This window comes from Pseudochaenichthys georgianus, chromosome 8, assembly GCF_902827115.2.
Source record: "Pseudochaenichthys georgianus chromosome 8, fPseGeo1.2, whole genome shotgun sequence".
Taxonomy (NCBI): domain Eukaryota; kingdom Metazoa; phylum Chordata; class Actinopteri; order Perciformes; family Channichthyidae; genus Pseudochaenichthys; species Pseudochaenichthys georgianus.
Window position 1 is genome coordinate 2,844,421 of NC_047510.2, and position 23,620 is coordinate 2,868,040.

The 23,620-nt window shown below is 43.9% G+C and overlaps 2 protein-coding genes across 2 annotated transcripts in view; one reads left to right on the forward strand and one right to left on the reverse strand.

The window, feature by feature from the left end:
• LOC117451052 (sodium- and chloride-dependent betaine transporter-like) overlaps nucleotides 1–22,844 on the forward strand; it is an 82,941-nt gene extending 60,097 nt beyond the window's left edge. Inside the window, exons 10-14 of the mRNA XM_034089137.2 lie at nucleotides 15,204–15,341; nucleotides 15,449–15,551; nucleotides 21,819–21,919; nucleotides 22,262–22,432; nucleotides 22,532–22,844. Of these exons, the coding sequence (XP_033945028.2) occupies nucleotides 15,204–15,341; nucleotides 15,449–15,551; nucleotides 21,819–21,919; nucleotides 22,262–22,432; nucleotides 22,532–22,651 (633 nt within the window). The 3' untranslated portion in view covers nucleotides 22,652–22,844. The remainder of the gene's footprint in view (nucleotides 1–15,203; nucleotides 15,342–15,448; nucleotides 15,552–21,818; nucleotides 21,920–22,261; nucleotides 22,433–22,531) is intronic.
• Nucleotides 8,758–11,537, reverse strand: LOC139434230 (uncharacterized). Its single transcript, XM_071203923.1, has 2 exons — nucleotides 11,307–11,537; nucleotides 8,758–10,675 (listed from the first exon to the last, which is right to left on the reverse strand). The coding sequence occupies exon 2, from the start codon at nucleotides 10,347–10,349 to the stop codon at nucleotides 9,291–9,293; it is 1,059 nt and encodes a 352-aa protein (XP_071060024.1). The 5' UTR covers nucleotides 10,350–10,675; nucleotides 11,307–11,537; the 3' UTR covers nucleotides 8,758–9,290.
• Nucleotides 22,845–23,620: the final 776 nt, after the last annotated feature.

The following is a 23,620-nucleotide window of genomic DNA, read 5'->3' on the forward strand; positions in this document are numbered from 1 at the left end:
AATCTGTGATGTTGCCCTCTGTGTCGTAGTTGACAGAAACCGCTTTGAAGCGTGGCACAGATAAAGACATAAAAAACAGATTTTTGTACATAATGTGTATATATATATATTTGTATTATATTTATAATAACACTTTTGCCTTATCAGAATGAAATCCCATGCTACCTCAATCAAACTTTCACATTATCATATCACATTATCATTATCATATCAAAAATCCCATGTATATATTTCCAGCTTTTAAATGGTTTCGTTGTGTATGTTTGTGTTACCTATATGAAAAATAATATCATTTTCAAAATCAGTTTTTACGTTTTTTTTGTCATTTGGGGTCCACAATGTTCATATAGTAGAAGATCACTGCTCTAAACAAAGTCAAAAATCCTACATCCATACGAAATAAAATATAATTAATTATGATGAATACGTTAAGTCTTGTTCATTGTTTTTCACTTTTCATATTATCATATTTCAATGCACACATTCATATATTGTCACTCACACATTCATGCATTTTGTTCTCATATTCATATAATGTAATGCTCATATTTATACATTTTTCTCTCATGCGAAATCTACTAAAACAAAGTATGTCATGGTGGTCAGCTGTTAAACACAAAAGTGTATCTTAAGGGCTGTAAATATAATAAGCCTGTTGTCAATTTTAGACACAGGCTTATTATATTTACAGCCCTTAATAACATTCATTTTCTAGACTCAATGCAGTGTGTCTTGACCGTTTTCTTTGTTCCAAGCAAACGAGTGCTTTTTGTTTTGAAATCACTTCCGCGAGTTTCGCGGGCCGTTTTAAACAAAGAGTTCGCAACACAGGACAGCATATATAGGCAACATGGGGGGTGGGGGCTGGTGAACGGTCTGGTCAATGTTTGTAAACACAATCCCCAGGATGTGTCCTAATCAAACCAAAAGAGAAAATGCAGATATCATTCTCTCTCTCTCGACTCGCTGGTATCTTGAGCTGAGCGCTCATTGGTGTTCATACTGCTCACAGGCTGGGCTGCTGTGTATATCTAGTGTATTCATACTGTACCCCTCCTCACTGTTTATTCATCATTCAAACATTTACACCTTCCTTTTTTCCCGTCAAGAGGTTGAAAAAGATTGAGTCCTATGTTTCCAATTGTTTCCCAAATCTGAACATTGACCAGTGGCATAAGATCAGGAGCCGGGTAAATGAGAGGGAGCCCCGGAAAAACAGATCCCGAAATAGCTCGTCCTGGTTTCCGCAGCCTACAGTATGGTGTCTGTTATGTCAGTTATTTTAAATAAAACGTTGAAAACTGAACTTGAAAATTGTTTCCTCTTTTCATTTTATTTATCATTTATTTGCAGAAATGTAAAGTGATCTAACTAAGTTCTATTCATATTCTTGACGGGAAGAGCCGTGTAAATGGGTGGCCATATATGCATTTGAAAAGCAATATAAATCACACAGTTATTATACAATAGGCTATAAAAGCACCATCGATAACCATTACCTTTATCCAATTCAAACTTTGGACGGGAAAAAAGAAAGGTGTACATGGTTGGGCTGTACTGTAGGCCTACTGTATACATACAAAGGACATTCAAGCTAGAGTTTTCTGGAAATGTTCACATCAGGCCAGAGTCCTGTTATGGAAATCTGGCTCCCAAACACGGCTCTGGAGAGTACAAGTCAAATGATAAAACAAATAAATGGTGAATCAAGCCAAGCTGTCTTTTGGTTATTTATTTGAAGCTTCAAATACACGACATAATAATTAATTGTCACCGGTCGGGCAGAGTATGGAAAGTCTGCCCGAGAGTGCGCAGAACAATGGAAAAGCAAAGGTTATATAGAAAAAAGGAGTGGGAGAGAGAACAATCTAGGTTCACACAGTCAGATTGTTGATGAGACATCCCGGTGGCCTTGAGTAGATAGACATAACGGTTCTCAGAGCAGGGAAGTTTGTGATGTCTCTGGCTGTGTATGAGTCTCCCAGTCTGCTGAAACAGCTGTGGCCTTGCAGAGACTGGGAACCTCATAAGAGAATATAATAGAATAATATTGGTAAAAGAACAACAAGAGGAAATAAGAAGCATTTGGTTTAAACATATGAAAGAATATAATAAGGATAATAATAAGGATGATAATAATAAAAATTCCCACTACATTCCCCCCTTTTGATCATACTTGATCAATAGAAAAAAAACAAATGATAGGATAGACTGATATAACACATCAATGAATACATTCCATCGCTGGTTTAAGTAAACACATCACAAATATATCATAGAAAACTGGCTGTTTTTGTGGAGGACAGACTCCAATATAATGTAAGCATAAGAGAGGAGATACACACATGATTATATTGATGAATCGGAATCAGACTCTTCTGATTCTAGCTGATCTATCTCACTGTGGCGCAAAGGATTGTCTTGTAATGGAATAGTAGTATACTGAACGAAAGCTGAGGACACCATGCTGGAAACGCATTTCTTCAGTATTGGGATTATCAAACAGGTACAACTGATTAATAGGCCAAAAATGATCGCCAGGGGTGTAACTATACTAGCCAGCCATGCTTTCCACCCGCCTGATGTAAGCCAGGCCCACCAGTCCCAGCCCCCTGCGTTGGATATGTCATCAGCTTTCATGTCAGCTAACAGGTTGTTAAGATGCAGCACGGTGTCAGTGATGTTCTTGGTGGCGTCGGGAATGTAAGTGCAACAGGAGTCACCGATCACATGACACAGGCCACCCTTTGAGGCAAACAAAAGGTCAAGAGCGAATTGGTGCTGCATGAGCATGTTCCTAGAGGCTATTATGAATGGGGTCAAAGCCTGGAAGCCTTGAGTCGTCTCATAAGTCAGATTCTCTAGCCGGACGTGTAAGGTATCTATTTTATGGGCATTGTTTACTGTACCCCACCATGGGAACAGGCCACCCATGAATTTAGCTCCAGCGGACGTCATATCTCTTTTTACCTTGTGGTGGTCGGGGTGTTGGAACTCTGGGTAATGATGTGTCGTGTGCATTAAGGACGTGAGTACAGTGACTGCTGGATTCAAATCCACTAGAGTGCATGTCCCTATCCAAAGGGGAGCCAGAACTTGATAGAGCTTGTTGCCGCACAACCAAACGTAATCTTCTGGCGCGCTAAACCCAGAATCACTGGGCCACGCCAGTTGGAGGGAAATATGTTCAACATCTGGGAATGCTACGTTAGAAAGGATTCTCTCAGGGGCACCAGATATGTGACAATACGAGATTTTGTGAGCACCGTCCCCGCATGTGTTCCGTAGGATGCGAGTACAACCAGTAGTAGTGCCTAGGAAAAAATAATGTGGTGTAAGAGACGTTTTGTGGTAAACTCTCTGGATGCAGAGGTTGTGTTTCATCCCTCTCAAATGACTGGGGTGCACATGGCTGACGGGTTGGTACTTTGCGTATGTGGTGTCAAGCGTGGATGCACGCAAAGAGGAGTCAGACCGATTACTGCATGGTGGGGGAAGCTGCCTAGCATAACGCCACCCGGTTACGCTGTCTTCACCCTTGATGGGCCTTGTCAGAGCCATAAACGCGCAGAGGTGTTCAACCTGGGTCAGAGAGCGCGGACGAACTGGCACGGACATTGATGAGTCCTGGGGGAAAAGGGTGCATGCATAACATGACCCATTTTGTCCTGCGGCCTGCAAGAATGATCTCAGAGTGTGCCACCAGACGTTACCGGTGATCCCATTACTAGTCTGACCCACATCAATGTTGCTATGGTCGCCTATGTATAGATTAAATGTAGATGTACCTATGGATGTCAACAGTGGCGTCAAAGGTTGCTTACGCTTTTCCGGGGTCTGAGTTTTGGGCGCGATGTCTATGTAAAATGTGCCACACGGGTCGGCGCCGGATACATACATACAGACAACAAAATAACCCTTGTCTGATATCTGGGCAGCCTGTAGTTGCAACAGGATGACGGGGCTCGATGAATTGACCTTGGAGATAGACAATCTCCCTTTGATGTTTGTTTTGTCGTCCCATAAGGTATAACCCCAATCGGTGTGCGCGGTGGTCCATAAAACAAAAGTCCAGCCCCCCGAGCAGTGAGGTGGCGGTGTAACTGTCACTCTCGACATAGCAAATGTAGGCGTCTGCCCCCCCCAGTTTCTTAGGGTCGGGGCAATGCATGTAGTTGCACGGGTCTAACTGCACTGCGCTATCTTCCCCATCCCTTAGAGTAATGTTACCAATCCCTGTCTTGACCAGCCCCTCGACCCATGTGGTTCGCCCTGCTTTCCCCCGCCCCTCGACCCATATGGTTCGCCCTCCTTTCCCCATGAACCTCTTGGATACCTCGATTTTGGCTGACATGCTGTGTGCTGACCCTGGATACATAAAATATAGGACTAGTCCTAACACAACTATCATGGCAAGTATGCAGAGGAACCATTCTATGATTGTCCAGGCTCTCCAGTAGCATTCACATTGCTCACGGTTGCGTTGTCGTCTCTCCAGGCGAGCCCTCATCACGAGGGGGAAATGTTCCATGGAGTGTGTGAGTGTATTCTCTCGGTCGATTTCGTGACACGGACCGTCAGACTTCGCACACTGATAACCCAAACGAGGAACCAGAGAGCATATGAAACCGCTCAGCTGGCACTCGCTCGTGACACCTTGTGTGTAGTGTGTTTTGGTGTATGTAGTGCAAGTGTGGTGCTGGTGGTGACTAGGACACGTCACTTGTTGTCATCTGTTGGTGACTTGGACACGTCACTTGTTGTCATCTGTTGGTGACTTGGACACGTCACTTGTTGTCATCTGTTGGTGACTTGGACATGTCACTTGTTGTCATCTGTTGGTGACTTGGACACGTCACTTGTTGTCATCTGTTGGTGACTTGGACACGTCACTTGTTGTCATCTGTTGGTGACTTGGACATGTCACTTGTTGTCATCTGTTGGTGACTTGGACATGTCACTTGTTGTCATCTGTTGGTGACTTGGACATGTCACTTGTTGTCATCTGTTGGTGACTTGGACACGTCACTTGTTGTCATCTGTTGGTGACTTGGACATGTCACTTGTTGTCATCTGTTGGTGACTTGGACATGTCACTTGTTGTCATCTGTTGGTGACTTGGACATGTCACTTGTTGTCGTCTTCTTCTACCGTTTCTCCTTTCCTGTGACCACGACCTTGCAGTGGCTGGCGTGGACCCATGTAGCTCTCTCGGCGACCTTGACCGCTGTCTGGGTGACGAGAAGCACCTGGTAGGGACCTTGCCAACGATTGGATTTCCAGCTCTTTCTCCGGAAATCCTTGACCAGCACGAAGTCGCCCGGTTGAAGGCGGTGAAGCGGACCAGTGGCAGGGGTAGGCAAGGCTGCGGCTACCTGACGTCGGATGTCTGCTAAAGTGGATGATAGGTTAACACAATATGACAACATAGCATCCTCACACAAAGTTGTGGAGGGAAGAGGAAATCCTGGAGCCTTGAGTCCAATCTGTGGAGGAGCCCCAAAAAGGATTTCAAATGGGCTGAGTTGACTCCGTGTTCTTTTCCGCATCCTCATGTACATCAGCACAATGGGCAGAGCTTGTGTCCATGACAGACCTGTGTCTGCACAGCATTTTGCTAGTTTGTTTTTGATTGTGCCGTTCTCTCTTTCCACCCCACCCCCACTCTGTGGATGATAAGCACAATGCTTTCTGATGTCCATGCCCATGTATTCTCCTATCTGCGTAATGGCCTCATTAGCAAAATGTGAACCGTTGTCACTAGAAATTTTGTCTGGTAGTCCCCATCTAGGAATTATTTCCCTCAGTAGTGCCTTTGCCACAGCATTTGCTGTCTGTGCTTTTACTGGGAAAGCTTCAACCCATTTGGACCACATGTCGACCACCACTAAGCAGTGCTTCTTACCCTCTGATGGGCTTAGCTCAATGAAGTCCAGCATTAGGTGCTCAAATGGCCTGGTGGGAGGTGGATGTGCTCCGGGTCCTGTAACCTTTACTGGTCTACCAGAATTTTGCATGATGCAGATTAGGCATGCTTCACAGTGCTTTTGAGCTGTTACTGTGAACCCCCTTGTGAACCACTCCTGATTTATAGACTCTAACATCCCCCCTTTTGACACATGATCCCACCCATGTGTCAACTTAGCGAAATGAGGGAAAAAATGTCTGGGAAGACATGGATTAGAATTTGGGCCAACCCAGATGCTGGATTTTGGGTCAAAAACAGCCCCAGCAGCCTTCCATTGAGCTTTCTCAACTGGCGTAGCTAGCTGCTGCATGGAAGTCAGTGATGACATTTTGTCAGTGAAGGAGGGGACAGGGATTTTAACAAATGAGTGTGCGTGAGGTGCGAGAGGAATCAGGGCAGCTGCCTTTGCGGCTGAGTCAGCAGACGCATTTCCTAGGGAAACTGGGTCTGTACTGCTTGCGTGTGCGGCACATTTACAGACTGCAACCTCAGATGGGAGCAAAATGGCGTCTAGTAAGCCTGCAACCAGCACATGGTTAAGTACTGGTTTGCCATCAGATTTAAGAAATTGTCTACACTTCCAAATAGCCCCAAAATCGTGTACTACCCCGAAAGCATATCGTGAGTCAGTGTAAATAGTCACGGTTTTGCCTTCTGCAAACGTGCAGGCTTCAGTTAGTGCGATGAGCTCTGCTGCCTGTGCTGAGAGGTGGCATGGAAGCGGTCCAGAACGGAGTACAGCAGAATCTGAAACAACAGAAAAACCCACCCGATTAGTGCCCCCTTGGTCGCGAGAGGCAGACCCATCAACATACAAAATGAGGTCAGCGTTGGTCAGAGGAACGTCTTTTAAGTCCGGTCTCGGTGTGCACACAATGGAAAGTACGGCAACACAGTCGTGTTCGTCACCGTCTTCAGGCAAAGGCATAAGAGACGCTGGATTCAGAGTGTTACATCGCTTGACATAAACATTAGGCATGTCTAACAGGCAGGTGTGATACCTGAGGTAACGTGCAGCAGAGAGGTGTGATGTTCTCTGTTCAAGGAGGATGAGTGAAACAGCATGTGGAACTAACAGGGTCAAAGGTGCATATCCCACAATGTCACGTGAGGAGTTGAGCGCTTTCTCAGCAGCAGCCACTGCACGTAGACATTTAGGCAGGCCAGCAGCTACAGGATCTAGCTTGGAGGAGAAATAGGCCACAGGCCTCTGTTTTCCTCCATGATCTTGCAGTAGAACTGAGGTCATACACCCATGTCGTTCATCCACTGCCTGAGTGAAAGGTTTAGTGTGATCAGGTAGACTTAGAGTCGGTGGGGATTGTAGAGCCAGCTTCATATTAATGAAGGCTTCGTCGGCTTCCGGTGTCCATATAAGATGATCTGTAGGTTTCGAACCAGTGACGTATGTAATAGTACGCAGTGGTAACTCGATTTGAGAATAGTTTGGAATGAATGACCTGCAATATGAACAAAACCCCAAAAATGACATCATCTGTCGCTTAGTGACAGGTTTTGGCAGAGCAGCCAATGATGAAATCCGCTTATCTGAAAGCGTTTTCCCCTCTCCTGAAATGACATGACCCAAGAATGTAACTGTTTTTTGTACATATTGGAGTTTAGACAAACTGGCCTTATGGCCTTCGGCTGCGAGGTGCATTAACAAAGCAATAGTATCGGCCCCACACTGCTCTGCTGTAGGTGCGCAAATCATAAGATCATCCACATACTGGATCAGAGCAGTGCCTTTAGAAACCTGGAGAGAGGCCAAACTTGTACACAATGCCTGGTTGTACACAGTAGGTGATTCACAATAACCTTGACACAGGCGTGTAAAAGTGTAAGGTTTACCATCATATTCAAATGCGAACCAGAATTGGCTGTCTTTGTGTACAGGGACACTGAAAAATGCATTTGAGAGGTCGATGACAGAAAAGAATGCTGCAGAGGCTGGAACTTGGGAAAGAATCAGATACGGATTTGGGACCAGCGGTGCCCGAGCGTGAACCGCTGCATTTACAGCTCGCAAATCCTGGACAAATCTCCACTCGTCAGGAGGTTTGTCTCTGATCTTTTTGACAGGAAACACTGGAGTGCGGACCGGGGAATCGTTACACGGAATAATGACCCCTTGTTTAAGCAGAGAGGTAAACACTGGCCGGATGCCATCAACAGCTTCACGTTTCAATGGATACTGAGGTTGATTTGGACGGAACGTGGATTTCGGAGTGATAACCACCGGCTCCGCAGAGCGGATTAAACCTACGTCATATTTGTGAGCTGCCCACAGTGTTTGAGGCACTGTTTTTAGCGCATCAGGGAGCTCAGAAATATGACTGAAAAATGAGAACTCCGGGCCAGATGGGCCAGCACGGGTTAACATAGTCATCATTACCTGTCAGAGTCAGAGAACGCAGTACATGCACTGAGCAGTCAATGTTGTACTTAAACACGTCATGTGATGGGGAATACTCAATCAACGGGTCGTCTGTGATAGTCCAATCAGTACTAGATTCCCAGTCTTTAACGATTGGACCCAAATCCCTCCATTTGTCAGTGGCCCCCTGGCTAGTGAAATGTGTGGGACCGCCCCTGGGATTTGATGCAGCTGGTTTTGTGTGTGTGTTAGTTTAACAGAGATAGCGCTACACAGAGAGTTCCAATACATTGTTTTAAGCATGATCTCATCATTCACACATTGCAAAAACTCTCATCATTGTGTCTACATGCATCATTATCAACAACATTAGCAGTACAATGCAAATGAGAAGTTTCCATGAACACAGCAGGTGGAAAAACACGTTGATGAGTCAAACGCAACAACTCCTGAGAGTCAGGAGTTGTTAACAGCCATTGGTAGACATTTAGCAATTCTTTATCATCAAAAGTGGGGTTTTGAACCATCAATGGAGTTGGTCGTCGGACTTTGAGCCCCTCATTTGTGGAAATGAGGTCTAAGCCGAAACGGAGAATCAGATCTCGTCCCAGTAAATTTATTGGGCAGACAGATGATAACAGGAAACTGTGTTTGATTGTTGTTGGAAATGGATGGTTATCATCACCACCGTTATCTTTACACTGAAGTGGTATCGAAAACTTCTCCTTCACCGTCACCCCCCCTGCTCCTATCGAGTGAATGAATCTTCCACTAAATTTGCAATCTGGCAGATCTGCCCTTTTTAACACAGAGTGCGTAGCACCGGAATCAACCAGAAATGTAATATCAACCCCCATTATAGCTAAGGTCAGTGTGGGAAATTTCTCAAATGCTTTTTCCGTGTCATATTTCAAATATGTACCTCTTTAATCACAGACATTTTCTCTAATTCTTCCAATTTCTCAATCGCGTGTATGATGTGTGTGTGTGTGTCACTTCCCTGGTTTGATGTGGTTGGCACGGGGTCCGTCTCCTCGAACCGAACCTCCACCTCCTCCACTCTCTCCCTCCGTCAGTTCGAAGAATTTTGTCTGTTAGGATCCGATTTATCCGAGCGAAAGTTCTTTTTCTGCTTCCGTGTGGGCAGTTAGCGATCTGATGACCCGTCTCTCCGCAGTTAAAACAGCGATTATTGCGGTCTCTTCCCCGTCCTCTGCCTCTTCCTCCCTGGCCACGAAAACCCCCCCGGTTCCCTCTGCCCTGGCCCTCACCTTGGGTCCAGGTGGTTGTGACAGCCTGGACCATGGTCAGCTGGGCCTTGTCTTTGCGGTCCCGGCGTTTCTTTTCTTCACTGGCCTTTTCTTCTGAGAGCCGTTTCTCGGCATGCACGGCATGTCGGCGAATTTCTTCCAGCCGGGCACCGTCCAGTACGCCAATGCAGGAGTTTCGCACCGATGCAGAGATAGCCGGGGATAGGCCGTTGAGGAAAGCGTTGCTGAGGTGTGTCTCCCACACTCCCACCTCTGTTTGTGGCTCGGCCCCCGGCTCTTGTTTGATAACCCCGCTATTCTCCTTGAACACTTGTTCTAAGCGGTGGTAATAGTCATTTACTGTTTCCTCCGGTTTCTGCTTACATGCATAGATTCTTGCCATATCGACTTTGACGGGGAATTGTTTAGTCATTGCAGTCTCTAGGCGGCCCAAAGCATCACGGTAGGTAGCGTTCAGGGCATCATCCCACTCGGGTTTTGTCATGTGCTGTTGACCTCCCAGTATTTCGGTGAAGTGGCTGACGTGTGTCGGACCCATTTTCAGAGTCAACAATGTCTTTATCTCCGGCATGGTAGGGGTAAATTGTCTACAGAACATGAGAAGTGCTGCAGCGAATTTAGCACCTCCTAACTCAACATCTGGCAGGTGATCTCTTGATATCTCCTTCATCTCTGCTATGGTCCATGGGCGATAGACTAATGCAGGACCCTCAGGTCCGGCCACCTGTATCATAGGACAGGCGACAGTAACATTCTCCTCGTCCTCCTGTTCGCTCTGGTGGCGGAGGCATCCTTTTTTGTAGAGTTCAGCTGCCTTCGCCTCTCTCTCTTTTTTCTCTCTCTTGTCCTGGATCTTTTTCAGTCTTGCTTCTTCCTCTTCATTTTCTTTTCTCTCTTCGTCTCTTTCCTTTTTCTGTCTGTCCTGCTGTGCAGCTTCTCCAGCGGCGTCTGGTATGTTGACAGCAGCAGCAGCCCCTCCAAGAGCCTCCTCAGCAGGCAGCAGATGGAGAGGTGGAGGAGGGAATGGAAATCCTGAGTCGAGGAGAGGGTCCCGCACGCCTGTGAACAGAGGATAGAGGGAAGCTTGGGGTAGTTTATGTTGAAACACAAAACACTTTTTCTCTTCCTTTGCACTTTTATCCTCAGCCTGTATCTTTTTTATTGCCGCGGCCAATTGCCTTCTTTCACGGCACTCTGCTTCATCCTCCCAGTATTTTACACACTTTCTATGAGTGTCTAGTTTCTCTAAGTCTTTTACTTTAATTGTACTCTTCTTCTTCATTCCATCTTCACACTCTTGTAATTTATCCCTTAGGTTTTTGATTTTTAATTTACTCAAAGAACCTCCCTGAGGAAATCCGAACATTTCCGTCCATATATTTAATTTAGCCAGACTTTCTTCACCATATTTTGCTCGCATGACATCAACTATTGGACCCTCAGGAGGCTGTACATACCCCCTCCCCTGCTTTGCCCCCATAGCAAAGTCTTTTAAAGTGTCACCAAAACACTCCGTGTCACCAAAACACTATTAAAGTGTCACCAAAACACTCCGTGTCACCAAAACACTATTTTTCATCCGTCGATGCTAGATATACCAAATATCTCTGTTTTCGAGCAGTCCCTCTCCTGATGTCATGGAGTTTTAATTACGTTTAACTTTAAACAATTTAGACTTTGCACATCTCACCGAGTATTGAAAGCCCTTTGAGTTCGTTGGATCTCGTGAAGTCAATCGGTTCCACCCCCCACGCTGGTCCCCTCGTCCCATACGGTTTTTCCCCGTCGAGGTAGAGGAAGACCAAAGATCCCGGAGCGCGCACCCACCAGCGTCCAGAGGTTTCCCCGATCAAGCATACAGAGATCCTGCCGACAACGCCATTTGTTATGGAAATCTGGCTCCCAAACACGGCTCTGGAGAGTACAAGTCAAATGATAAAACAAATAAATGGTGAATCAAGCCAAGCTGTCTTTTGGTTATTTATTTGAAGCTTCAAATACACGACATAATAATTAATTGTCACCGGTCGGGCAGAGTATGGAAAGTCTGCCCGAGAGTGCGCAGAACAATGGAAAAGCAAAGGTTATATAGAAAAAAGGAGTGGGAGAGAGAACAATCTAGGTTCACACAGTCAGATTGTTGATGAGACATCCCGGTGGCCTTGAGTAGATAGACATAACGGTTCTCAGAGCAGGGAAGTTTGTGATGTCTCTGGCTGTGTATGAGTCTCCCAGTCTGCTGAAACAGCTGTGGCCTTGCAGAGACTGGGAACCTCATAAGAGAATATAATAGAATAATATTGGTAAAAGAACAACAAGAGGAAATAAGAAGCATTTGGTTTAAACATATGAAAGAATATAATAAGGATAATAATAAGGATGATAATAATAAAAATTCCCACTACAGTCCTGCATCGGGTGACCCGCAAAAAAAGTGATTCGCGGGTGGTATTTTTTCAAACGCTTTTTTCCGGGTTCGGTTCTGGGTAAAACAAAGATGATGCGGGTCGGGTCGCGGGTATTGCATAATAAATATATTAAAATAATAATAATTTAGTTTAATGTTTAAATCCTCAGACTTCTCCCCCGCGGGACCGTGCATAATCATAACCTCTGCAGCGCATCAATCTGCTGCTGAGCGCGCCACATTCGAAATGGCTGAGGTGAAGCTCTCTATGGAGAATACAGCATTTTCAATAACACTTCCTCAAGAGCGAAATCCAACGTCTGGGAGGCTTTTGGTGTCATCCTAGATGGAGGAAATAACCAACATCCCACGCTTTTTGAGACAAATATGCAACTGCATGTGTTAATAATTGCACGTGTTCACTACTCATATATAAGCTAGGCTATGCGGGTTCGGGTCGGGTTGCGGATCTTGTGCCGACGGGTCTGGTCGCAGAACTAATTGGCAATATGTGCGGGTAGTGGGGCGGGTTCGGTATTGCACGTCGCGGGAGCGGGTCTTGAAAATCAGACCCGTGCAGGACTCTGCATCAGGCACCTTCAAGTTAAACAATACTACAGTAAACAATTAACACAGTAGGCCTAAATTGTGCGGATTAAACCACATTTATTTCGTTAAAAATAAACGAAATATGATTTTGTTTGAATGATTAAATGTCATCAGGCACCTTCAAGTTAAACAATCAGGTGCACACTTTAATGTGCCGCCGCCTCCGGACTCGGCTTGACTCGGTTTACAGAATGCACAAATGTGTTTAATCGTTTATGTCAGATATGTACTAAGTAGCCTAAATACATGTGTTCCTGCTCAAGATTAGATTCAACTTTATTGTTATTGCACATATTATTGCAGGTACTGAGACAACAAAATGCAGTTTAGCTTCTAACCAGGTGCAACAAGCAGCGAAAAGTAATGTGCACACTACTACAGTAAACAATTAATACAGTAAATTATGTGGATTAAACCACATTTATTTCGTTAAAAAGAAACGAAATATGATTTTGTTTGAATAATTAAATGTAGGGTGAATTGCCCTAATGTGGGACATTTTTGCATTTCAGACTTCGGGAATATATTGCGATATGAAGCCGATACAATAAATCAAAATCCAGTAGGCCTACCATTCCGAAATCCCCAGTAATATTAGACACTAATACTACAGTAAACTATTAACACTGTACATATTATTGTTTGCCCGTGGGATTAGGATGATCGGTAGTGAGAGCCGCTGCATTTTCCTCCGGTCGGATGTGATATAAAAACAAAGCGATTATTTTTGTTGTTGTAAACTCACGTGGATTAAATTTAGTGCATTAATTTCAACTCGCGAACATATGATAGGCCTACATTAAATGATCGTGAGGATTATGATTGAAAATCGTTTGTTTGAGCCTGGATGCATTTCCTGATCTAAAAACATAGCGATGGTTTTGTACTTACGCCAACGTGAATTAAACATTATTTTGTTAAATAAAAACATGGTGATGTTTAGTAAATGATTACATGTCTCTTATTTAGCACAGAATATGATCCTATCCATGACATATGGATCTTAACAAATATCCGCTATATCAGATACCTGTAGATCAGCTGTTTATTTCACATGAGTTTCAGTGTGGCAGCTTTTCACGGCTCCCCTTGGTGGATCCATGATCCATTGCTGCTGGTTTAATTATAATTAAATGTATTTATCAAGGGGGCGTTTCAAGTCCTGCGGGGGTTTTTCCTTTTCAGCAGGGGCCCACCCCGTGCTGATCACGGACCAGCACGGGTAGGCGTCTGAAACGAAGCGCTACATCTGTAGGTAAAATGGTCTCAGACTTAGGCATAAGAGTTAGATATCGGGAGTGCACACAGTGTCTTTTGTTGTGTAATTGCTGCACCAAGAGTCCTTTATATAAGCGCAAATGCCTCCCCCCCTCACTTTCCCCGAGTTACTGTTCCTATCCATACGAACGTTTGAAAAGCCTTGTAACTGAACTAATGAGTCTGGGAAGTCTTCCTGAAGCCAGTCTCAGTGAAAATCATCATGCATGACTCACGGTATTCGTTTAAGATCCTAGTGTTGAGGCGTAGCTCCTCCACCTTATTTCTAAAGGAACGGACGTTGCTGAAGAGTATTGATGGTAACGGCGGCCGTTTTAGCAGCTCCTCCGGGACATAGTCCAGCAGGCCCGGTTCCGGGCCGCTCTTCTCCGTAAGGACAGCAGACATTCCCTGTCATAGGGCCGCAGCACCTGCTCGCTTCCCACGGCTATCCCGGCGTTGGCTTCGCTTTGTAAACAGTGAATGCTAGATGTTATTAGCATTAGCAAAAACAGCACAGCAGTCCTCTTCCCCATCGTCATCTTGCCTTATTGTTCACTTATGTGAGCTCGCCAGGCTCCATAAAAAACAAACAAAACAACACAGCACACTTGACGAAAAGAAAAACTTGACAAAACAAACGTGTAATGAATGAATGACTTAGAAAACAAACAAACATACTCTCCGATCCCGAGTCACGTGCAGTGCCGCGCCTCCTCTGATTGGTCAGTTTGGAGCTATTGCCTGACTGCGAATCAATTCTTACCGTTTCCACAGCAGCCGGTCCTGTAAAATACAACACTACGACAAAATCATGAATGCAAACTTCAACAGCAGTGGACAGCGGAGGACACGAGCTAGCTCTCTAGTATTTGGTCCTCGCAAGAGATTCAGAGGAAGTTGGAAGGGAGTACCAGATCGGAAGCCATTTTTCAGCAACTTCACTGGAGCAAATGTGTCCTGTAGTTTTCTTAGCAAAAGCAATAGATCACCAATTCACTTGACAGGCACCATGTGTAACACATTCTTTGAACCAGACATTGTGCGACATCATTTTCTTCTGGTTTCTGTGGGAGAGTTAGATTTGGAATGACCACAATTTGCAAGACCCATTATCCCAAAAATACTTCTTGTCTTTGTGTCATTGGAAAGAACATTGAGAGTATGCCATGCATAACACCTAGGCTTCAATGGTGATTGTACCTCCAGTATTCAGATAAGGCCCCATACTTCCTAAATCTTGTGAGCCATGTATGGAATGATTGTGAAAACCCAGCTAGGCTCATTACTTTTCTGTCTGCTTGTTTGTGTCAGTTTGCAGGTTTGGAAACGTTAACATCATCAATGATTGACATGTTCCCTGGACAGATGCGCAGACCTTGGCGCAGAGAAATTCTCCTCGTCGTCTTCAGCTCTTTCACCTTCCTGTTACAGATCACTCTCACCACACAGGTACTAAACAGGCTGGCATTCCCCCTCCCACACACATTGGCTAACATTTAGCATGTTCTCATATGGGATGAGTATTTAATTGACATTATCTCTTCTGTGTTACCCAGGGTGGAGTATACCAGTTCGAGCTGATTGATTACTATGGTGCCAATGGGATATGTCTGCTATTTGTGTCTTTGGTCCAGTGTGTGGCTGTTGGCTGGGCCTTCGGTAAGTGCTATAAGTACCAAGGTTCAGTTATGCTTTAGTTAACCACATGCAATTTTAATATCCAGCTATACAGTACATCTAAAACGTTAATTTGTTAAAAGTACCAAACCTTTTTAGGAATCCTTTCTGTCTCTTAACCATACAAACAATGGTCTTAATTTCACACACCTTATAATTTACATCCAGTGGCAACATGTAGAACCACCCTTAAAGTAGTGTAACTGTAATGTGGAGATGCGAAAGGGCAGATAGAAACTTTTCTGGAATCTCAGCTGGTTCATATTGATGACAACAGTGTGTTACCCACGCCAATAGTCCAGCACATATCCTTTCACAAACCACATGCTGCTCATTGACAATTGATTTTTCTCTACCTGAACATTTCTTATATATATATATATATAGGACAGGGGTGGGGAACCTTTCTCCTCTCAAGGGCCATTTACATTTTTTCAACATCCTCCGAGGGCCGTACAAATGATTGACCTGAATGAAATACTAAAATCACAGCCCATTCATTTGGCCTTTCTTTTATGCTGTGCAAAGAAAAAGCAACCTCTTAATCCAGATATCTTACCATGACTCGCGTATGCATGCACGTGCACGGTTGTGGCATGACCACCAACACAGAAAGATATGGACACAAGATGTGTGCAAATGTATTTAGTTTCCTATCCATGTGAACATGATTTAAGTGGGGGGGGACCTAACCTCCTCTAAGTTAATACCATAAATCTTGTGCACTTTGAGAGCAAAATTAAGAGATACAGTGGGGCAAAAAAGTATTTAGTCAGCCACCAATTGTGCAAGTTCACCCACTTAAAAAGATGAGAGGCCTGTAATGTTCATCCTAGGTACACTTCAACTATGAGAGACAGAATGGGGGAAAGAATCCAGGAAATCACATTGTAGGATTTTTAATGAATTAATTGGTAAATTCCTCGGTAAAATAAGTATTTGGTCACCTACAAACAAACAAGATTTCTGGCTCTCACAGACCTGTAACTTCTTCTTTAAGAGCCTCCTCTGTCCTCCACTTGTTAACTGTATTAATGGCACCTGTTTGAACTCGTTATCAGTATAAAAGACACCTGTCCACAACCTCAAACAGTCACACTCCAAACTCCACTATGGCCAAGACCAAAGAGCTGTCAAAGGACACCAGAAACAAAATGGTAGACCTGCACCAGGCTGGGAAGACTGAATCTGCAATAGGTAAGCAGCTTGGTGTGAAGAAATCAACTGTGGAGCAATTATTAGAAAATGGAAGACATACAAGACCACTGATAATCTCCCTCGATCTGGGGCTCCACGCAAGATCTCACCCCGTGGGGTCAAAATGATCACAAGAACGGTGAGCAAAAATCCCAGAACCACACGGGGGACCGAGTCAATGACCTGCAGAGAGCTGGGACCAAAGTAACAAAGGCTACCATCAGTAACACACTACGCCGCCAGGGACTCAAATCCTGCAGTGCCAGACGTGTCCCCCTGCTTAAGCCAGTACATGTCCAGGCCAGGGTTTCCGCTAGGATTTTTTCTCGCCGGTCAAATGTCCGGGCAGAATTTATTTTACCGGACTAATTTGAAACTTACCGGTCATATTTCAATAATAATAATAAGAGTTGTGTAGCAGAGTTTCCGTTAGCAGGTAATTACCGGACTATGAGCAGATATGCTTCAGTTTAAAACTCAGTTCACGGGGCTCATTTTTATATTGCTTCAGTTTATAATCGTAACAGATCGAAAGATTCATTTTTCAATAAATTATTCCACAAACAACAAACAACATAATTATTACATTCAAACAAACTACTTGTAGTAGATAACGTACATTATTCAAAGTTTACATCACATTTGAATAATAACACGGGAGAAACAGATCCTCTCTTTTCCTCTCCCTCCCTCTCTCTCCTGACAGCCCGTCAGTTTCTCATGCAGCTCCTGCAGCTCGCTAAACAGAGGGCGGGGCTTCAGGTGATTATGCAGAGCTGCGTGTCTCGGTCAGACTCAGCAGCTGATCTGATCTCTCTCTCGCGTCCGGTTACACTTCACTCGCGTTTATGTCCATATCGATCAGATCCAGCTCTCCTGATCGGCCTTTATAGAGAGCACCGATCAAACTATTAAGAGTGAATATCGGCCGATAATGACCGGCGGCCGATCGATCGGAGCCTCCCTAATTATTACCAGACATTTTGACCGGCAGGTTTTGAATTTACCGGTTTTTAATAAATTTTACCAGCTAAAAACCGGTAATTACCGGCTAACGGAAACCCTGGTCCAGGCCCGTCTGAAGTTTGCTAGAGAGCATTTAGATGATCCAGAAGAGGATTGGGAGAATGTCATATGGTCAGATGAAACCAAAATAGAACTTTTTGGTAAAAACTCAACTAGACGTGTTTGGAGGAGAAAGAATGCTGAGTTGCATCCAAAGAACACCATACCTACTGTGAAACATGGGGGTGGAAACATCATGCTTTGGGGCTGTTTTTCTGCAAAGGGACCAGGACGACTGATCCGTGTAAAGGAAAGAATGAATGGGGCCATGTATCGTGAGATTTTGAGTGACAACCTCCTTCCATCAGCAAGGGCATTGAAGATGAAACGTGGCTGGGTCTTTCAGCATGACAATGATCCCAAACACACTGCCCGGGCAACGAAGGAGTGGCTTCGTAAGAAGTATTTCAAGGTCCTGGCCTAGCCAGTGGCCTAGCCAGTCTCCAGATCTCAACCCTATAGAACATCTTTGTTGGGAGTTGAAAGTCTGTGTTGCCCAGTGACAGCCCCAACACATCACTGCTCTCGAGGAGATCTGCATGGAGGAATGGGCCAAAATACCAGCAACAGTGTGTGAAAACCTTGTGAAGACTTACAGAAAACGTTTGACCTCTGTCATTGCCAACAAAGGGTATATAACAAAGTATTGAGATGAACTTTTGTTATTGACCAAATACTTATTTTCCACCATAATTTGCAAATAAATTCTTTAAAAATCAGACAATGTGATTTTCTGGATTTTCTTTTCTCATTCTGTCTCTCATAGTTGAGGTATACCTAGGATGAAAATTACAGGCCTCTCTCATCTTTGTAAGTGGGAGAATTTACACAATTGGTGGCTGACTAAATACTTTTTTGCCCCACTGTATATGGATCAAGGTTGCGCTAGACTTTTTCGATGCCCGTCATTTTGACGGACAGGATCGTAAAACTTCCGTCAAAATCCAGAATTAACCGTCGGCCTTTACACAACTCTGACGGGGGGGAATGCATGCTGGTGAACTGTCAACGGGGGGGGGGGAGCATGCGCCGTGTTATGCAAGGCTGCTGCACCTCGCGGGAGCGTGCACAGCGTAAAACGCCAACACTCACATTTCAATGATTTGTACGGCACAGTTAGGTTTGGAAACGGTATATTTTCCTTTTTGGAGGGCATGCATAACACGGCATAACACCGGAGCCTCGCTGCGGGGAAACGTTGGCGCTGTTCCGAGTTTGTTCTAATCTGTCAAAATTACAGACTGCTTTCAGATTTGTCCGTCATTGTAAAAACTGTATTCTTGTTTATTAATAACAACTTTTTTTTACTGTCATATGGTATTTCATACCTGTTTACTTTATTCTCTTATTTTTTTATAACTATAATGATCATATAAAGATGTGCCTTTACCTCACTGGTTGAGCTAACCAGATGCTAATAACAACAAAGTTATTGACTGTATGATCAGTATGACAGATGAACAGAGTTTACAACTAAAGACACAGCCACGCAAAAATGGTGGCATGTGTACAGCTCCTTATGGGTACTGCAATTTCTGAAGTGCCGGAGCGGCGTTCTGGTGCTCTCCGTCAGAACTGCACCCCTGTCAGACGAGACATATACCACGTGATGACCAGTGTTGGGCAAGTTACTTCCAAAATGTAATATATTACATATTACTTATTACTCTCTTTTGAAAGTAATAAGTTACATTACAAAATTACTGTCTCTGAAATGTAATGAGTTACACTACTTTAGTTACTTTTCTAGTTACTTTCACAAAATAACCGCAAAAGAATGGCTAGGTATTTTAAATGCTGAAATATAGTTTAGTGCAGCTCATTATACATCCAGTGAAGGGCAATGTGGAATAGTATAACAACTGTGTAGGTCCTTAAGGCTACTAACATCTTGTATTACACGGGTTAGTTGAATACTCGATTCTGATTGTAAATTCTTAACATGTGACACGTTGATACAGTACAGACCACTGTCAAGGACTATAATGAAGGTTGCTAAGGAGGATCAAGAAAGAGAAAGGAAAATAGGTTAAAAGACGGAGCGCTGGACATCAGATAAATCACCAGGAGAAGGCAGACAGGAAGTAAACACTAACAGGACATGGAATGGGCTCTGTAGTGTGTTCAGTTTATGGCCGTGTACAGGCCCGGCTCCAGAACAACATGACTCAGGGTGCCTCTGAGGTTACAGGGGGCGCAGCAGTAGTAGGTTTACATGAGCAATAGTGGCCGGCAACAGCAATGAAAAATAGCATTGATGGTCCCAATGAACAGATTATGGCATTTGTTATGTTTTGAAACCAAGCAAGTGACAACATTTCAAGTGAGTTAAAAGTGCAATCCTGAAATATCTCATACAGTCCAAAGTGGACTGTGGCAAAGAAAAGCACAACAGCTTCAAAACTCTACTGATAAAACAAATGAGAACATATCGTAAATCAAGGCAAATATTATTTGAACCAGCTCATGGTTTGAAATGGCAAACATTGAAAAGCAAAAGTATTATTAAAACCATGTAGCCTACTAAATCATCACCTTGGTCCCATCATATACTCTGGGAAGAGAATATGTACTGTGCTTGAAAACTGGATCACATCATCATGTGAGGTTGACTTTGTGACCTGGAGATCATTTCAGCTGCAACATCAGCTTGTTGATAAGCTTGGGATATGAGATCTTTTTGTAGCCATTCGTGGTGAAGGCATCTGTGCTATTGTGTGCATTATGTTTGACCCAACATTTCTACAGGCATGGCAGAATATGGCACTATTTTCACATGAATATTCCATTGTCTATTTGTATACCACAAGCTGCAAAATGACCACCTAACCCCACTGTACAGGCGGGTACTTGTTTAGATATACCTACCTGGGCAGGCTCTGATTTGCCGTGGTATCCTGGCACCTGCGGGCCGCAGAGGGGCGGCGGTGTTTCGGGCGATGAAGACTGCTGCTCCGGGGGCGAGGGCGGCGAGTCAGGCGGGAGTAAGCGAGTGTCCACAACGGAGGGTAACGTGATGTCCCCATCTGACCTGTTGCTACGGTCTGCAGTAGATGCAGTGTTGCTGGCGTTTAGTGATGGTTGCTTTAACCATTTTCGTATAAATGATTATCCACAGATGTGTGTCACTGCTGTGGAAGCACTTTGGAAATGATGCACGCGCAGCGGAGCAGGTCACGCGCACCTGACACCATTTGTTGTTAGTATTTTTCGCTCCGTTCTCTTTTTTGAATAGCGGGTGAATAACATTCAACTGCCCCAAAGATCCCGGCGCGAAGCCTGAAGGGTAACACCAGGTTTACTAATCTACCCACACAATTTGTCTGGTGTCGGAATGTCTCGCTATGTTAGTACATTGTTAAAAAACAAAACACCATTTCATTTCGGGTTAAAATGTGTTGTAACTGCGTTACTGAGCATTGTAACGGGTAATATATTACCCACATTTCATTAGTAATGCGTTACATTACTTCGTTACAGCAAAAAGTAATATATTACTGTAACTCCGTTACTTTTGTAACGCGTTACACCCAACACTGGTGATGACACGTTAGGCTCGTGTTGTGTTCAAGGACCCTGACCTTGGCCAGGAAAAACAGGCACTTGCTTGTTTAATTATTTTGCGGTCTAGAGTTCTTTAATCTTTTCATTTTTTGCGTGTGTTTATAAATTACCTCGAGGGCCGTACCAAATGGTCTCGCGGTCCGTATACGGCCCGGAGGCCGGAGGTTCCCCACCCCTGATATAGTAGATACTTTTTTAGATAAATCCGTCTTTGCCTGTTGTAGTTATGTGTACATACAATAATTTTTTTATTTGGTCTATTAGCCTTAAATTGTCTCATGTTAGTTTTAGGGCTTCATAAAAAATGTTTGTGTTCCAATAAGTTGTTAAATGCCAATCCATTGGTGTGACGTACATCGTTATTTTACAGCAGGAGGTCCTGTCCTTTTAAAATGTTACTAACAAACAGTTTTAATAATGCAGGGGCTGAGAGGATACATGATGCACTTGAAGACATGACGGGACAGAGGCCGGGGGTTTTCTACACTGTGTGCTGGCGTTACGTCACCCCTCTGATCTGCACTGTGAGTTACACACAAGTCTGAAAGAAAGTAGAATGCATACTTTTGATGAATACAACTATAGTGAAGTGAACTATAGTGCACACACAATTGTAGGCCCAAATAAACACTCTCAGCCCTTTTAGAAATGTTTCTATGATAACTAAATCTTGACAATATATCACCGCTGTTTTATGACAGACTAGATTAGCCCCCTTGGATCTTACTGCCTATTTGGGCGACCTCTAATTTGTTAAAACAGGGATGTATGTTTGAAAGGGAGGAATACCTACCTAAATGTCGGTAGACTGTGTCAAAAATATTCCACAGAACAATGATTTTGTTTTCCTCTGCTTTTCCTTCAAGGTTTGCTTCATTGGCTTCTTTCTGGATTTCCAGCCTCTGAAAACAAGCGACGGCTCTGTGTACCCAAACTGGGCCTACAACCTGGGCTGGGCCATAGCCATCTCCTGTGTGGTCCCAATACCCATCTCTGCTGTCAGCAAGTTCTACTTCACAGAGGGCTCTTTCAGACAAGTAAGAGCACCAACACAACCCGCTTACAGTTTTTCTGCTTTATTATTGGTTTTCAATATTATTCTGTTAACTTTTGTCCATTTTCTCTGTCCTCAACAGCGGCTGTTGGTGCTGTGGCGTCCTGTTAGTGATCCTGTTGGTCGAAAAACAAAAGAAGAACGTTCCCTGAATGAGACAAATATGAAGTCGTTGTCCGCCCCTATCCCTGACATGTTATGAGTCAGGAGCCGGGGCGGACTGGGACCACAAATCAGCCCGGGACTCTCGACCGGCCCACGTCAGAACCGCCAAGTAAATGCCGCTAGTGAATTGTCGAAATACATAGTTTGTATTTTGATGCCTATTAAACGTGTCAATTTACTAACCTCATAAGATTTTGGTAGAAGTTGAAAGAAACATTTATTAAATTCATAGTTGGGTGCTGACATTCTTCCTCATGCCTTTTAATTGGCATGTGACTTAAATTATCCTGCTACCAGTTGTGTGAAGCAGTGTAAAACCAGCAGAAGGAATTGTTATCTTGCTTACTAACAACAAGTGTGGGCCTTTTCTAGGCCTTTTATGACTATTGGAGTGTGATTGGTTGGTAGTAGTTGGGTTCTGGCAAGCTGGGTTTCTCAAGTGCTGGAGTGAAGGATGGGAGAGAGAACCGTAGCACAACCCTTGAGAACCCTATCCTCGATGCCAATGAGGAAAACTCTATCCACATTGTCTCATGTGGTCTCCCTTCAAGGATTGATTTCAACATAGGCACACTACTTATTGACTTTATATGGTTCAAACGCTTATGTCTTAGTTCTTCTGGTTTAGCACTAGCAACATTAAAATAATATATTTTATTAGAGAGCATTTACAGCTACTCTGCGATGATTGCATGGTTTTTCAGTTAGCTAGCTAGCGAATGTTAGCTAGCTGGCAAACGCCAAATTGGTGGCTCTCGTAATTTAAGTTGAAGTTATACCCGAGAGCCGGCAAAGCATAAGGAGAATAAAATCAATAACAGACTTGTTTTACATGTACTACGATGGCACTCAGAAGTGCCGACCCATGTCTACAAATGTTAAACAAAGCGAAGTGTATATTGTGTTTTAGCCTTGTGATTCAGACCAGGACGAACTGCACGTTCGATTTGTTTGACGAACTGCACGTTCGTCCTTTTTACAACTTCACAAACAAAAACAAACAAAT